The following is a 16,237-nucleotide window of genomic DNA, read 5'->3' as shown; positions in this document are numbered from 1 at the left end:
AAGTAATCTGAAATACTCACAGATTTTTCTATTTACCCAAACAAGGGAAGCTTCAGTTTTCTAGACAAAGTCCTCCACACACCCACTGACAGCAGCAGGCTGGCTCTGTGACCACATGTAATGTCTTTGGGAACACTGAGTAGGGATTAGCATTTCCCAGTATCTGTATGAACATAAACTGTGGGGGCATAAACAAATTCATGCTCTGCTGATACACAGCCCTAAGCAGTGCAGCACCTGTGCCAGCAGCTCTGCTGCAACAGCACTTACAAGGAGCTCACTGCTCTGATTGTGTGGATATGATCCTCCTTGGAAAGATGGGAGTAATTTTCTGCCTATGAAATGGTCTCTGTGCAGCAATTCTGAGCAGCAATGTTTGGTAACAGCCAGCCCCAGATGCCAGCCCACACCTGGCTCCCCAGGAGCAGCCCCAGCACGGCTCCTTACCTCAAAGCAGTAGTCTTGTCCCAGGATGCTACTGTGGACTGGCTTGATGACCACTTCCTCCTCCATACTGAGATCCAGAGCCTCGACAGCACTACTGGGACTGAGCAGGGACTCGTGGGAGCGCGATTCCTTCAGCCTCGGCATTAGATGGGATCTGCAGGAAAACCGTAACGGTGTCAGCGGATGCTCTCCTTCCCAGGGAAATCTGTTAGCAACATCTGTTAGCAACAACTGCACAACATTCCTGGGAATGTTCTGTCATGAAATAACCGAGGGCCCTGAAGAACAAGGCCTGCTACGCTGTCCCAGTTGTAATTTCTACTCTAGAAATTCCATGGCAGTCAGTATGAGCAGTAAAACAATTTTTCCCCAACTCTGATGCAGTCAGGAGTCAATTCTTTAGAGGTCTGCACACTGTGGAGGTCTCTGAACAACTGAATCAAATTCTAAATGGCCACCACACCTGCTGTGGGAGACATCCCAGGTGTGGGGTGTTCCTAAACGAGGCTTCCCAGGTGTGGGCTGTAGCAGTTGGGGTGCATGGGAGGCCAGCTGGCTGCAGCACCCGCTGCTGTCTCAGCAGCACCACCAGGTCTACGGCCCCTGGTGCTAAGCTCTGGTGGTGCCAGAACCTCACCAAAACACCCACAACTAGATGTGCACTCTGTCACCAACAACCCTTGGGCTCGTGAGCCCTCTCTGATTGTCACACACATCCCTGGGATGGGGACAGTGTGGAAAGTAAGGCTGTGATAGCCCTATTGATTGATCTAAATGCTCTGGAGTCCCACTGGCAGCATTTAGCAGCAGGGAGCCCACAGACAGTGAGCAGAGCACCATTTTTGAGACAGCCAATACAATCAATGGTGCTGTAACTCTTAAAGCAAAACCAGAGAGCTCAAGGGAAAAAAAAAAAAGAAGAAAGACAGTTAAGTACTCCCAGGGAAAACACAGCAAACCCATGAAGTGGCAAGGGGAAAAATAACTTGAGTGCAAAGGGAGCAGCTGCCTTCTCTATAGCCTGCACCACGTCAGATGTTCCTATGCCAGAGCCCCAATCCTGGTAACTCTGACCTTTAAAACCTCTGGCAAGCACTTTGGGGGCTCCCAGAGAGACCAAGTGTCCCTCTCTACAAAGGGAGTGTGATGCCTTCTCCAAAGGCACGGAAGGACAGCAATCAAACGGCGTTTGTGATATTCTCAGCACGGTCTTCCATGAGCCAAACAACAGTGCTCCCAGTATACTCCCAGCTTGCTCTGATTGTGCATTGGGTTTTGGTGTTCCCCAGAATGAAGCTGACCAAAACAGAGAGAAATGTCAACAGTGCATGCAAAATTCATCGCTTCCAGTGAATCACACCCCAGGCTGGATCCAGAAAACAGCCCAAGGAGATTCTGAGATAAACGGCAGCAGCAGATAAACAGGTGCTTCTCTAGATTTGCCATTAAGATTCAGGCCATGCACGAAGCCCCAGGTGATAACAGAACTGCCTGTGGCTGGTTCCCTGCGTGAGCTGCTCCATGGACAGCTCTGAGTGCCAGGGCCACGTCCTGCCCAGGGACACCCAGCCTGGGGACCGCCGCCCGAGGCCTCCGGGACATTTCCCTGCACCTGCCAGGGCGCCAGCCAGGACCAGCTGTGGTGACACCAGTGAAATATCTGCACAACAGCCACCAGCACAGGCTTTCTGAGGGGACAACCTGCAGCCCTCGTGCTGAAAGCCCTGCTGGGGTTGGCACAGGCCTGTGCTGGGTCAGGAGCCCTGAGCTCCCAGCAAAGGCTCTCCATGCCATTAGCCATTCTCTCAGCTGCCCACTCACCCCACATCTCTGGTGAGTAAATTGATCTTTAGGAACCCAGCACAGTCATTTCCCAGTACTTTGCGGCAATTTTACACTGTTTGCAGAGAAAAGGGTCCCTATCCTTTTCCTCTGAATGAGACTGTAAATTAACTCTAATACAGGCAGATAGATCAAGTTACCTCTGGATGCTGAGTGCAGAACTAATATCCAGCAGCTCAGGAACTGACAGTACAGACTTCTCACCCAGCCCAGATAAGCCCAGAATCAAGGCATTTCTGGTAAATCGTATTTCCATATTTTACAGATGAAATTAGAAAAGGTAAATAACCAAGCTGAGACTTGCATTCTTGTGTACACAAATATAAATACTGATAAAATAAACCATAACTCAGTACATCACTGAGTTGCATCGCGTCATGCTGGCCTAAGAATTTTTGTGAAAAATTAAAAGAAGTCTATTTTTCATTTAAAACTACTGCAGCTGGATGGCCCCGGGTGGGAGTGCAGATGTGCTATTTGAAGGATTACCAAGGAGGAGCTTCCCAGGACGCTCTCATCAGATTCAGTAAATGTGTGTTTATATCCATCCACACACTGCTGAATGCCTCTGGGAATCCTAAAACGAAGGGGACTTTTGCAGGGAGGTGATTTGCCAGGTCCTTGCCTCAGCAGGACCTGCTCCCACGATGTCTCTCGCTCCCAGCGGCCGCTGGGATCCAGCCCAGGTCAGCAGCAGACACGTTTCTCACCAGATGCTGCTCCGTGCAGGGGAGCGCTGCAGGTCTCAAACCAGCCCTAAAAACCCAGCATCTGTCTGTGTATCAAGGGCTAAGTGGGGAGATGTCATTAATTAGAGCTGCTGGAAATCTCAGCAGCAGGGATGGGGATCTGGGCCAGAGCAGCCCTGGCAGGGCAGGACGAGCAGAGCCTCCCTCCCAGGGCTCTGTCCCATCTCAAGGGCACCGTCCTTTCACTTTAATCCCTGCTCCAGGGCAGAGAGCTCTCCTGTCCCTCGTGACAAGGCACTGTGGCAGGAGCCCATTTTCTGGAAGACATTTGCCAGTCCCCCCACAGACTTCCCCTCGTGCCAGCAGTAAGAGGAAGGCCACAAGCTGCTCTCCTGAGCCTGAGAGCAGCACCCACAGCGACAGGGACACCTGAGTCCCTGCAGACCTGTGCTGGCCATCAGCCACCCCGAACAGGCAAACGCACCTGGAACAGCATTTGCTGAGGGTGAACACACACTTCCAGGATGACAGAGGTACTTTGTTCACATCCATCCCCCCAGCATCACTGGGAAGATGCTGCTGCCTGTGGGGCTGTCCGATCTCTTGCTCCAATAACTCGCTGTGTATTCCAGGTCCTGTCCCGTTTATGTCAGCTGATCTAATTCCAATCCTACACCTTTGTTTTAATACGCTGGGAGCGGCCAGCTGCCCAGAGCCATCTCACAGCGGGAACCCTCTTTGCAAACAGCACATTTGGTTCTTTTTGCCAAGGGCCTTTTTAAAATCCCTTTTTACTTGCCTAAAGTTCAGTTGAAATGAAGGGGGGAGGAAAAAAATCTCATAAAAGACCACATTAGTTCTAAAGAGAAATAACATTACTGCTACTGGCACTGACCTGGCGAGTCCTGCAGAGCAGCAGCCAGTCTCTGGTTATTAAAGAAAGAGCTCTGCTGCCCGAGAGCAATCAGAGAGGATTGTTGTGCTAAATAATAAAAGTCATAAAACATTACCATGTGAAGGGATGTATCCCCTCTGCCTGTGCCCTCCACAGCCACTTGAGTGTCACCAAATCCAACCAGGACCACGTGGACTGCAGGGAAGACTTGCAAGAACAAGCATGGAGAGGCAATCAATCCTCTCCTCACCCAACTCCGGGGCTGGGTTTTGAGCAATGGAGGCAGCAAACATCACTGCAGAGGCAACTCTGTCAGTCCTCATTTCAGAGCCTCACCTGCCTGAAACCACCCGGCTGCTGCTCCTGTGGTTTTGTGATGAAAACGTTCCTGATTATTTCTGAGAGACTGAAACAAACACAGAACCTGGTGGGTGGCTGCATAGGGATGGAGCAGACACAAAACTTAACATTGAAACAAAGAGGGGGGAGGGAAATGAAGAGCTTTTCTTAAATCTCCTGCTGTTCTGCTCTGAGAACATGAGCAGATTGGGGAATTCTGAAGGAAGTCCAGGCCCTACACTGAAGAAGTCCCACTGACACCAGCTGCAGAGCTGGCAGAGTGCACGCTTCCCAGTGTCAAAGGATTTGATCTCCCAAATTACATTTGACTCTGTGACACTTCTCCTGGCCAGGAAAGATTCCCTGTGTGCAGCTTTTTGAGGCTGACAGTTCTTTTCTGTGCCCAGCTGGGCGCAGGTTCTTTAGGGCAGCCCTGACCCCCTCCCCTGCACTCGCCCGCTGCAGGGGTCCTCCGTGCCCAGAACAGCCCGGCAGATCCAGCACAGACAGAATCTAAATCTGTCTCCAGCCCGGGGATTAGGGGTTTGTTATGACTGAGAACAAAGTGCACAACTCCAGTAAATTGATTTGCAACATCAGACGGGAGAAGGATTTTAGCAGTCGCAGATGGAGTAAATCACCCACCGAGCTCTGCCAGCTCCACCCGGGAGCTCTGCCTGTGCCACTGCCCCTCCTGAGCCTCGCTGCTGCCGGCTCCCTCTGGGACTCGGCTCTGCACGGCCCGGGCTGCTCTGATCTGCTCTCCGGCACAGCAGCAGCGCTCCCCAGGGCTCAGCAGTGCCTGCGTGACCCTCCCTGCTGGGGCCAACCTCCCGCTGACCTCCCACCGCCGCTGGGAATTCTCATCCCTTCCTCCCCTGTGCCTCATCCTGCCTCAATGTAACAATAAATATGAAAGCGATGTTATGGGAATAGCCAGCACCAACAGCACACAAGAGAACTCGCAGGCTTCCAGAAGATGAAGAATGTTCTTCTCCCTGTAGAAGAGGACGTGCGGATGAAGTCTCAGCATGCAGCAGCACACCCTTCCCCATGTTTTGCTGTCCTGAACTTCTGCCATTCCCTGAACCCCAGCTGCTGATCTCTGCCTGGGAAACTCTGCTCAGCAGACTCAGGATGGGAGCCTGGCATTACAGGTTGCCCTCACTAATGCAACACCTTCCCTGAGCAACACAAAGGACATGTAATTAAACTTATTAATGCCTGCCCTTGTTTTCAGACTGTTCTCAGTTTCAACTGGCAACAGGATTAATTACATTCAAAAGGACTCTGTCAGCTCATACCAGATTCCAAACGTTGTTTTTGCCAGAGCAAACCTGAAGCACGATTTTAACCTGTGACATTCACCTGAGCATGGGTATTTGTTTAACAACGTGCCACTGTAAAGTTTGTCAGGGGCAGCCTGCAAGCCCAGCACAGGATGACCAGCAAGGACACTGATGGCATTTGTGACATGGATGCAAAGGCGATCAGAAATAGACATTAATTCCAATCACCAAAATGGTTTTCAAGGAGCCTATTTTCCATAAGCAGAATGGCATCAACATGACACTTTAAACAGAACTGAACACTTATATTAAAAAAAAACAAACCTTTTATCACATCAGCCTAAATAGTACCAAATTTGGGGACATCCACTGCAAAAACAGCAGTGACAGATCCACCACTCCAATTTGGAGCCCGAGCCACAGCACAGTGAACAAGTCGTTCCCACACACCGGCCTCTGGAGCGAGCAGGACCTCAACGAACACCTGGGGTACACGTCCACGGCAGCAGAAGCAAAACCGGGACGCCGGGACCGAGCCAGAGCCCCCTGCTCCCTGCCGGCACTCACGGCAGAACTCCCGCGCCGCTCCCAGCTGCGCCCCAGAATCGCCACCTCCCACGGGGGGAGCAGGGTGGGGATAAGGGCTTTGATTTTTATAAGCGAAATTTTGCATAACATCAGTCTGGAGGCAGAATCCGGACAAGGCGGCAAAGGCGAGGCAGGATGTGTCCTCCTGGAGCAAGCACACGGAAATGGAGCCGCAAGGCCCATCTCCACAGCGCGGCTGCCGAGCCCGGGCACGGATGATGAAACGCCGCCCAGGATGGAAACAAACCGCGAACGCAGGGAACGAGGGACGGAGCGCGGCCGCACATCCCCGGGCGGGCCGGGAGCGGCTGTCAGCGCCGGTCCCTCCAGCGCGGCGGCCTCCGCGCCCCGGCCCCGCTGCGCGCCCGCCGCCCCCGCCCGCTCCGCACCGGGCGCCGTGCGGGACCCGCCGGTCGGGGCGCGGAGTTGGCGCTGCCCGCGCAGGACCGCGCACCCGGGGCACGGCCCCGCACTCACCCGCCGGGCCCGGCCCCGCCGCGCCGCCGCCGCCGCGCTCGGGCTGGGCCATGCCGCGCTCCCGCCGCCACCGCGGGCGGGGACCCCCGGCCCGCCGCCCCCGGCCGCCGCCCCGGGCCGGCCCCGCCGCCGCTCCGCCCCGCCGCGGCCCATTGGCTGCGCTGTAGCCGGGCAGAGCGCCCCGGGCCCGCCGCCCCCGGAGCGCGGGCTCGGCCGGGGGCAGCGGGCGTGCGGCGCTCTCCGCCGCGGCCGGAGTGCCCCCTCGCCTCCCAGCAGCGCTCCGTGCCCCGCGGTCCCCGAGCCGCTCACCCCTCGCCTCCTGCCGCCTCTCCCGCCCGTCGCCCTCATTCTGTTGAGATAAACCGGGGTACGGCGCGGCTCTCCGGCACCCGAGCCGGGCGGCGGCTGTCCCGGGCGCCGCTGGCCCCGCCGCGTCCCCCGGCCCGGCAGCGGGAGGGGAGGGACGGCGCCGCCCGCCTGTCCCTGCCCTCGGCCGCGCAGCGCATTCCTTTCCCGTTTCGGAGAGCCGAGTCACTGACCTTTGCAGCAGCGCGATCCACAGCAGGGAGTAGCGCCTGCAGCAGCAGCCGGCGGCCCCTGCCTGAGCCATGGTCCGCACCCCGCACGGAGCGCGCCCGCATCGGCGCGGACTTCACCGGGGGCTCCGGGCCGGGCTCCCCGCCGGGCTCCGGGGGCGCGGGGCTCAGGCCCGGGCGGCCTCACGGAACGCGGGGCCCGGGGCAGCAGGTGAGCGGCAAAGGAGATGTGAGGCAGCGGAGAGGAGACGGAAAGGCTCCGCGGCATGGTCCCACTGTCCCGACTGCCACCATCCTCAGCCAGCCCACGCCGACACGTTCCCAGAGCCAGACTGCTGCTGTCATCCTGGCGTATTCAAATGCCTCCATTACTCATCAAGAACAAAGTAGGACTATCTAGTAAATGAAAAACCACCACATGGCACTTTCCCCTGCCTCTTACTGATGGCTGCTTCCTCTTGCACTTTTCAAAGGCTACTGTCCATGTCTGCAGCAAAGCACAAATCCGGCAGCTCCGGATCAGCGGAGAAAGCCGGCACCTGGGCTGCAAACGCTGGTCAGCTTTGGAGGGGCAGACGCCAGAAGCATTAAACATCCCCAGGTGGCAAGAATACTCGGGGCTCCCCCAGAGCACAGGAGAAAGAAGCAGGTCTCAGAGAAGGAGGTCACAGGAGCAGGTCCCGCCTGAGGCAGCAGGCACAAGTCTCGCCTCCTCCAGGGACACACAAGCCAGATTCCCAGACAGACCATTTCTCCAGCCAGCGCCACCGTGCACGGCACTGACAAGTCAAAATTCGCAGGTTCTCTGCCCAGTTCCAACACTAACTCTCCGCACAGCCTCCCCTACGTGCCTCTCCTCCTCAGCCAGAGAGGTGGCCATGACCCTCTCACTGCCAAAAGATCCAGAAAATACGAAGCAGCATTATTACTGGGCTTGACTAACAAGGATCGTGGTCTCCTAAGGCCAGTGGGGTCCCTTCTTCCTTCCAGAGCAAACTGGTCCCCAGCTTGCCCTGGGGACAATGGCACCAGCTCACCAGCCACACTGGCAAAAGAACACCCCAGTCTCTGCCTGTCCCACCTTCCCTCCTTAGTGGAGGACATGCAGAACCCCTTTCCCTTGAAGTCTGCAAACAGTGCTCTGGATTTAGCACATTTTGCCTCATTTTTCCTCCCCCATTCCCCCCACCAGCAGTTTGAAGTTTTCTCACCCTTTGCTGGCAGATGCCATGCAGAGAGACAAGCTCGCTGTCCTTGATCTGCTTTTCAGGGCTTCTATAAAGTAGGGCACCAGCATCAACCCAGAGTCAGGTTTTTGATACATTGCTAGAGTAGCCAAAAATAACAGGCAGCTTCAGTCAATCTTCTTCTCCAACCTGCAGCAGCAGCAGCACAGGGGTCCCTCTGTGTGGCAGAGCCTACGGTGCCTGCAATGCTGGTCAGCAGTCCAGGGCCATTCCTGCCAGCCTGTGATGCTGGTCAGCAGTCCAGGGCCATTCCTGCCAGCCTGTGATGCTGGTCAGCAGTCCAGGGCCATTCCTGCCAGCCTGTGATGCTGGTCAGCAGTCCAGGGCCATTCCTGCCAGCCTGTGATGCTGGTCAGCAATCCAGGGCCATTCCTGCCAGCCAGCAATGCTGGTCAGCAGTCCAGGGCCATTCCTGCCAGCCAGCCAGGCTGCCCCGAGTCCTGTTTGTGGGTCTCACATGCAGCTCTTGCCTTGGGGGGTCTCCTTCTCCAGAGCCATCCGTGTTTTGCTCTCTGTATTTCCTTCAGCAGCTTATCTCTGTGGCTGCTGCGAAATGCTAAGGTCAAGTTACAGTTTTACCAACCCTTTTATCTTCCTGGCAAGGCACAAAAACGCAGAACCTGAACTTTGGAACGAGCCTTCACACCTGCAGTGGGTGAAGAGTGGAGCAGACCCAAGACAGTGGGACAGGGAGAATTCAAGTTCTCTCTGCAGCCCAGCACTGAAGCAGTCTCTGCTGCACAGTCAGACACTTTATTGGGACACTGGAAGCAAGTACTGAACCCACCAAGCTGCACTGGCTCTGCTGGGAACTGTGGCAGCTCCAGCTGACATAGGAACCCTGCACAGCTCTGCTACAGCTTCCATGTGACAGCAAAGACCAGCAGGACCCAGAGAAAGAGCTTTGTCTGCTGGGAACTGCCCAGCTGAATTCCCCCTGTCCCAAACCTGAAATTCCAGATGGCTGGTCTGTGCAGGACTGGGAAGTGAGCCAGGCATCAGGGAATGAGGTAACGTTTGACCTTGTAGCCTGTGGGACTGACGTGCTGCACATTGAGTCTCCACACTCACCTCAGCAAATAACAACTGTGTTTTCCCAAAGTGACATGGGGAGTGTCACTGTGCCCCTGTCCCATTGATCACTCTGGGGTTGGGCTGGTGTCTTAAACACACAGACTTGTTAGGATACAGATCTAGAATGCACTGGTCTTTCCTTGCCCTCTCCCTCTCTGTGGTCTCTGGACTGAACACTGTGTGGCTCAGGAGATACAGAAAGAAACTAAAACTCTGCAGACCAGGGCCTTGGGGACTGCTCTGTCCTCAGGGAGTGCCAGGCAGTGAAGAAGCCACATTCCACTGACTCAGTGTTCAAATATTGCTGCAGGGAGCATTTACTGCTACCACAAAGAACTTGTACATCGAAGTCTCAGCTCATTTTGTCCAAGCCAGGGTTTATCCAGCTTCCTTGCAGGAGCTTGCAGCTCACTCCTTGTGTGCACAAGGTGTTGTTTCCCTGCAGACAGCTGTTCCCTCTGTGCAGTAGGTGATACAGAGGTGCATGGCACAGCCAGAGCTGTGACTGCCCCTGCAGTGCTGGCATTGTCCCCAGGCACTGTGTGTACCTTCACCCCACCCCTTCTCCACATTTACACCTCCTGTTCCCGACAGGATCCCAGCAGCACCCACCCTGCTCACTGCTCAACAAATGGCATTTGTGAAGGGAAAGTCACTGTGCCCAGTCAGGGCAGGTAAAGAATATTTTCCCATGGGTTATTAGAGGAAGTTTTCCATTCCTAGTTATTATTTGTATTATTTATAGTTCCCTTTTCTTGGGTCACGTTTTCTCAGGCCTGGCTGACCCTGTTTCCTTGGCTGGGCAGAGGAGGATGGTCACAGCTTTGTCTCCAGCCCTCCAGGCATCAGCCTTTCCACACTCCAGCCATGTTTGCCTTTCAGAGCTATTAAACCCAGATATCTCTCACTTTTTATTGACTGTGAAGCCAGTGCTTTGTGCTTTATGACCACGCTGTCTATCACTGGGAAACAAACAATTTCCTAATAACCTCAAGGAGTTGGCAGTGGAAGGGTTTGTGATTCTCCACATCTACTCCAAATTTACAGTTAAATAGCTGTTGATGTCATAAATGCACTTGTTTTATAAAGTTTGAACAATCCCATATTCCAGCACAATTAACATTATGACACGTGGGTTTGCACAGCTCACTGGTTGTTACTGATTGCTGCTTTTCCACATCTGCATTGACCCCCAAAGCTGAGCTCCAGTGATGGGGCAGAGTTGACTCAAGCACCCCTGAGAAATGGGGCACTGTTTAATAGTAAGAATATTTCACTCTGCTTCCCTCCCTCCCCCTTTCACAGCACCCAGTCAGTGCATCTCACTGCCCAATTTCTCTTTCTGCTTATAATTAGCTTCACTTTCCTGCTCTCCTGGATAAGCATTAGACTTTCCTCTAGGAATGTAATCCCAATCCACAGGAAACCTGTCTTTACTGAGATGCCACTCATCTTTTCTGCAGGTTTTATTTAAAACAGAACATTGTTATTAGCAGCAGATTTTTCTAAACCTTTTTGTGAGGTCCCATTCCTGCAAACATCCAGTATCATTCCGTGTGATTAGTCTCGCTTCAGAAACACCACTTAACATTCAACCACAATTTGAGCCAAGGCATTTGCAGGAGTCAAGTTTTGAATTTCAAATATAAACTACAGAGGGGTACCAGTGGTGAATGACTTTGAGCCTGACAAACACAAATAGATGTTTTAGCATCTAAACTACATTTTCCTGTGATTTGTCCTTCTGTCTAACAATACTGGCCTATATAATAGCTTCAGTTTAATAGGGAAGAGCTGACTTTGGAGGCTGAATGATGTTCAACAAAATGATGTTCTTAAAAAGCAATATCCAAAGAATGCAAAATATATAATCAGAATAAAATTGGGAAAATATTCTTTTGCTAGTGCTGAACTTCCCTTAAAAAAAAAAAAAAAAAAAGAAAAGCTCAAAGCATTTTAAAGTTTGTGGTTTTTATCCATAGCTGGCACTAGGATATAAAGCTAATTTCTTCCAATTGCTATCTGCCTTTTAGCCAGATAGCTTTTAGTGTCTTCTAGGGATGGATATAAAGCACATCATTCTCATGGGAGCCTTCTTTTCAGATGGGATGAGAGTTTCTTTTTCTAAGGCCTTTTCTGGGAATGACCCCTTTGTTTCCCCCAGAGCAGTGTGAGGCACAGCTCTGCACCAAAGCCAGGCCAGCCCCAGGGACCTCGCTGGACTATCCTGACTCTCACCATTCCAGACTCCACGAGCAGGGACAAACTTGGCAGTACTGGGGTGCACTGCATCACTTCTCCAGCTCATTTTTTTAAGTGCAAGTATCATTACTGCATTCTCCATGCAATGCCAAGGGCTGCTACTTCCAGAGCTGATGTAAAAATTGTTATTAAAACTTACAAACTGTGAAAAACTCTTAAAAAAGTCCAAATCCTGGCACTGCCCTAAATTAAATTACAGCCAGGAGCTGCCAGGGGTACCTGGATAAGCACAGAGCCAAGCGTGCGTGCAGTCCTTATCCACAGCCCACACCTGCTGCTCCCTCCTGCAAGTTTCACTAATGAACACAGGGTACAGCCCAGAGGATTTCAGATAAGGGAGAGGTCAGGGTGAAAACTCAGGAGTGAAGAACAGATTGAGCGGGGTTCATAAATGAAAACCCCATTTTAAATCTAAAATTAATTTTTTCAATAAATTAGGGCAAGTGAGCTTTCCTCCAGCTCAGACAATGCAGCTTTCCCTGGATATGGACCACTGGCAGGAGGAGGAAGCACGCGTGCTCAGGAATCAATGTTAATACCCTCAGAAATTAATCTCTGAAAACTGCTTCAATGGAATAGAAACGATTTCATATAAATCTCTGTATAGCAAGAGCTGACAGAATATCACAGTGATACCTGGAGTAGGTAGAAACTTAAAAAAACCAGGCTTTTCTCACACAGGGTTGGTGTGTTTGCTTCACCTTTGTGTGCCTCAGTTTCCCCACTGCAGACACATGCAGGCATATCAGGGAGTCTGTGAGAGGTGCCAGGGTGTGCCAAGAGCCAGCTGGGTTTACCCAGTGTGGAGGTGGCTTCCCCAAGATGGAAACACTGCCCATTCCACTGGAGATGAGTCGTGGCTTGGCTTTCAGCACGCAGCCAGGACTGCTCTCTGTGCACTCTGCTACCTGCAGGACCAAGCCAGCCACGGTGCCAACAAGCTTTGCAGATCTAAATCAGCCCTCAGAAGAGCAGAGTATGAGTCTCACCTGGCTGAAAAATGCAGTAATTAAAAGAAGACAATGAGCAGTATGCCAGCTTTGCTGCTGACAATTCAGGGAGCTGCAGCCCCTGCTTGGCTCCACCTGAGCTGTGCCCTGCTGAGCTCCCAGGGGCTCCTGCTGCTCCTGCCTGAGCACCCAGCCCACAGCCTGGCACAAATCCTGGCAAAGAGACCCCGAGCCTGGCTGCCAGCAAAAGGACAAGGAGCTGCAGAGCCATCCCTGTAAATGCCAGGCAGTCACACCCAGTAAATCATCCTGACCAGAAACACTTTTTACATTTTTCACATCTTCCAGAGGGGACCTGGAGATTCCTGAATGAGTTCTTCCCATGGATATCTCCACCCTCATCTTCAAAACAAGAGAGCCAGAGGGGAGCTTGACCTAAAGCTTCACCCCGTGGAAGGGAATGGAGGCAGGAGCAGGGGCAGATGTGAACCCTAATTCTGGAGCTGTACACTGGAAGCAACTTTCTTTTCTAGCCAAGCTATTTTAAATCAATCTAGACAGATGCAAAGCACTAACACAGATGCACTGAAACTGGTTTGATCCTTGCCTGAACAGGATTAACTTGCCTCAGTTATTAACCAAATTAAACCAAACTCATCATCATTGCACAAATGACTTTATTTTACACTCACAGCTGTGCAGAATTTTTGTAGAGAGAACCTGGAAGGATTTTTCTTTGTGACGGGTGTTCAGGGTCACCACAGAGATCCCCACAACCCAGCCCGGGCTCAGTTAACTCCCTGAGGTAACCTGTGCTTGTCTCACCTGTCATTTTTCTCCATTCTTAATGTCTAAACCTACATTTTAGGCCATTAGCCTGTACTGATCACAGGAAGAGTTAAAACTACTCAGACACACTAAGAGCCTGAGATGATGTAAAGTAGATTGAGTTAAAATAAACAGAGTTGCACAGACACCTTCCTTTCTGCTGGGGTTCACTCCTTACTCCCAGTACTGGCTCTGCCTTTTCCACTCACCACCACTTGCATTGCTTTGCAGTTCCCAACTCTGCAGGGTTAAATCTGCAGGGCAGAGCCCAAAAATTCTTATTTTACTTTCTTCTGAGAAAATGCAAAATATTTGGATCTGGTTTAGATTTTGTTCTTGCATTTAATTTCTCTTGTATTTCAATTTCTCAAAATTGAAAATATTCAACTTCCATGAATATTTTCTCTTCCTCTGATGGAATATAAAACTATCATCCAAGTGAAGAGCCAACAATCCCCTCTGCCCTGCTGCCCATCCGCTGAACTGCTGCCATGCCACTGCACTAAGCCACTTTTTCTTATCCTGACAGATGCTAAGCTTAGGTCAAATCCCTGGGAATTCACAGGGCCAGTGAATGTTCTCATAAACAAAACTGCAATCTGCTCCTGAGCTGATGAGGCTGCCCTGGATTTCCACTGTGGCTGGAGCCCAGGTACAGCTCCATGGTGGAGCCTGCACAGAACTTCCAGGGGCTGTGGCCAGCAAGGAACGCAGAGAGGGGAGCTGGGGGTGCTGCTCTGGGTGGGCACAGCCCAGGAATGTCCCTGAGCAGGGATGAGCGTAGCTCACCTCACTCCAGTGACTGGCCCTGCTCCTCCTGTCCCTGCCTGGCTCCAGAAGGGCCTGGCTGCCTCTGTCTTCCATTCCAGTGCACCAAAACTGAAAGCACCAGGTGACTTTCCAAATGAGCAACTGTGCTCTAAACACAGTGAAAAAGCAAAGTCCATCCTGGTCCCAGCAGCCCCAGCTGCTTCCTGCTCCATCACAAACAGCAGCCCTGAGCCTCTGATGTCACCATCCCGCAGCAGCAGCATCAGAGCCTGAAATGGCTCCAGAAATCAACTGGGGCTGTTTGAAAAGGACATTCTGTGTGGCCCTGGCTTGTACTGTCCTCTCCAGGACAGGACCCCCGGCCATCTCCTGATGTCCCTGTCACAGGGTGGGAGGCAGAGCAGGATTCACCCGGGAGGACCCAGGCACAGCTGAACACCAGGGATTCAGCTGAAGCTCCAAAACAATTTAGGTGAAAGGGGAGCTCATTTCAGCAAGGGGTACGTGGGGCTGTGTCCCAGGCAGAGGCCACCTGGGGCTGCCAGGGAGGGAGTGGTCCTGGGGACCTCACCCGGTGCCACTCCTGTTGTGCTCCCCAGAAGCAGCAGGTCTGGCTGTGCCTGCCCACTTGGTACAAAGTGGCACAAAGCTGCACCTCCTGTCACCAGCCCTGCTGCGTTTGCAGCTCCCTGCCTTCATGCCCCAGCCCAGGCCAAGGCTGCCAGCTCCACAGCCCAGCCACAGAGAGGCACGGGCACAGAGGGCATTGGGAATGGGCTCCTGGAGCCCGGAGCTGCCAGCCCTGCCAGCCCCGGCTGCCCCCAGGGAAGGGCAGCAATGGCAGGACAGAGCTGGCTCCTGGGCAGGGACCCAGTCACTGCACAACCTCCAGTCCTGTCTCACAGGGCACGAGGGCTCAGGGGTGGCACAGGGACACGGACAGGCCTGGCACAGGGCACACTGCTGAGAGATTAAAACGACTGCCAAGTGAGAAAAATGTTCCATTATTTCTTCTCTTCTTTGGGCACTTGAGAAAAGCACAAGTGATGAGGATCTGGCTGGCTGATGTGAGGATAAAGCAGGAATCTTCTCTGGGATGAGGGATGGGTTAAGTGCTTTGTGCTCTCCAACCTACAGCTCTGGCAAAATCCAGATGCACCAGCAGCTGCCACACAGAATACAGAGAATTTGGGAAAAGCTGCCAAGTGCCTTTGTCCGTTAAGTGCCTACAACACTCACATCCATGTTACAAATGATGGGATAATAACTTAAGATTTTTTGCTTACGGATTTTTTTCCTTAGCTTTGTTTCTTTTAAAGCGATTAAAGCTGAAGGAATGTGTTAGCCCAGTCCCTCTGCAAAAATCAGTTTCAGTTCTGGGAGCTGCAAGGATGCAGCAAAGGACTGAATGTTATATCCAAGTCTGAACATTGTGGTTTGGGAGACGGCAATAAAAACCTCCCTGCATTAGGCTGATGTGCAATTCCTGAGTACAGTCTTGGCCTGCTTTTGACATGTGCCCTCCTTTATTCCACCCCTTAAACACTTTACTACTTTATACACTTGAAGAAACAAAACAACTTTTTAACTTCTTTGCCTGTAGAAGTGTGAAAGCAACTTTTCCTAAATGCAGTGAGATCCCAAGTGGAGCCAGGAAGCCACTTTAGCTGTGCACCATAAACACTTCCACAATGTGAATTAATAAGTCTCTCTGAGGATTGAGAAGTGTGCCTCATGCAGCATTTCTGAGTCCACAGCCCTTTTATCTAAGTTGTTTTTTTCCTTTATCCTTGTCTCCCTCCATGACAGTTTGGAGATTTTTGGCATCCAAACTGCAGCCTGGCTTGTCAAGCTCAGCATCAACTGAGCCTTTATATGTACGTGAGAAATGAGAATAGAGACAAAAATAGTTATTAACTCTGCTTTTAGAATACTGAACAAGGAAAATGGCTGTGGGCCAGTAAAGGCAGGCTTTGGAGCAGTTCTGATCCACGTCTGTTTGA

General features: G+C 52.2%; 1 protein-coding gene across 4 annotated transcripts in view; it reads right to left on the bottom strand.

Annotated features, from left to right (window-relative positions):
* Positions 1-16,237, bottom strand: part of DAB2IP (DAB2 interacting protein) — a 127,959-nt gene that overhangs the window by 37,691 nt on the left and 74,031 nt on the right. For 2 of the 4 annotated variants that reach the window (XM_077787923.1, XM_021543648.3), the window contains exon 4: positions 448-601. In XM_077787923.1, coding sequence (XP_077644049.1) covers positions 448-601 — 154 coding nt within the window. Of the gene's footprint in view, positions 1-447; positions 602-6,875; positions 7,004-8,313; positions 8,914-16,237 lie in introns of those variants that run through there. The other 2 variants (XM_021543654.3, XM_021543656.2) reach the window with 2 other exon arrangements.

This window comes from Lonchura striata, chromosome 22 (assembly GCF_046129695.1).
Source record: "Lonchura striata isolate bLonStr1 chromosome 22, bLonStr1.mat, whole genome shotgun sequence".
NCBI lineage: Eukaryota > Metazoa > Chordata > Aves > Passeriformes > Estrildidae > Lonchura > Lonchura striata.
The sequence above is the reverse complement of the archived record's forward strand: the minus strand, read 5'-3'. Positions and strand labels throughout refer to the sequence as shown.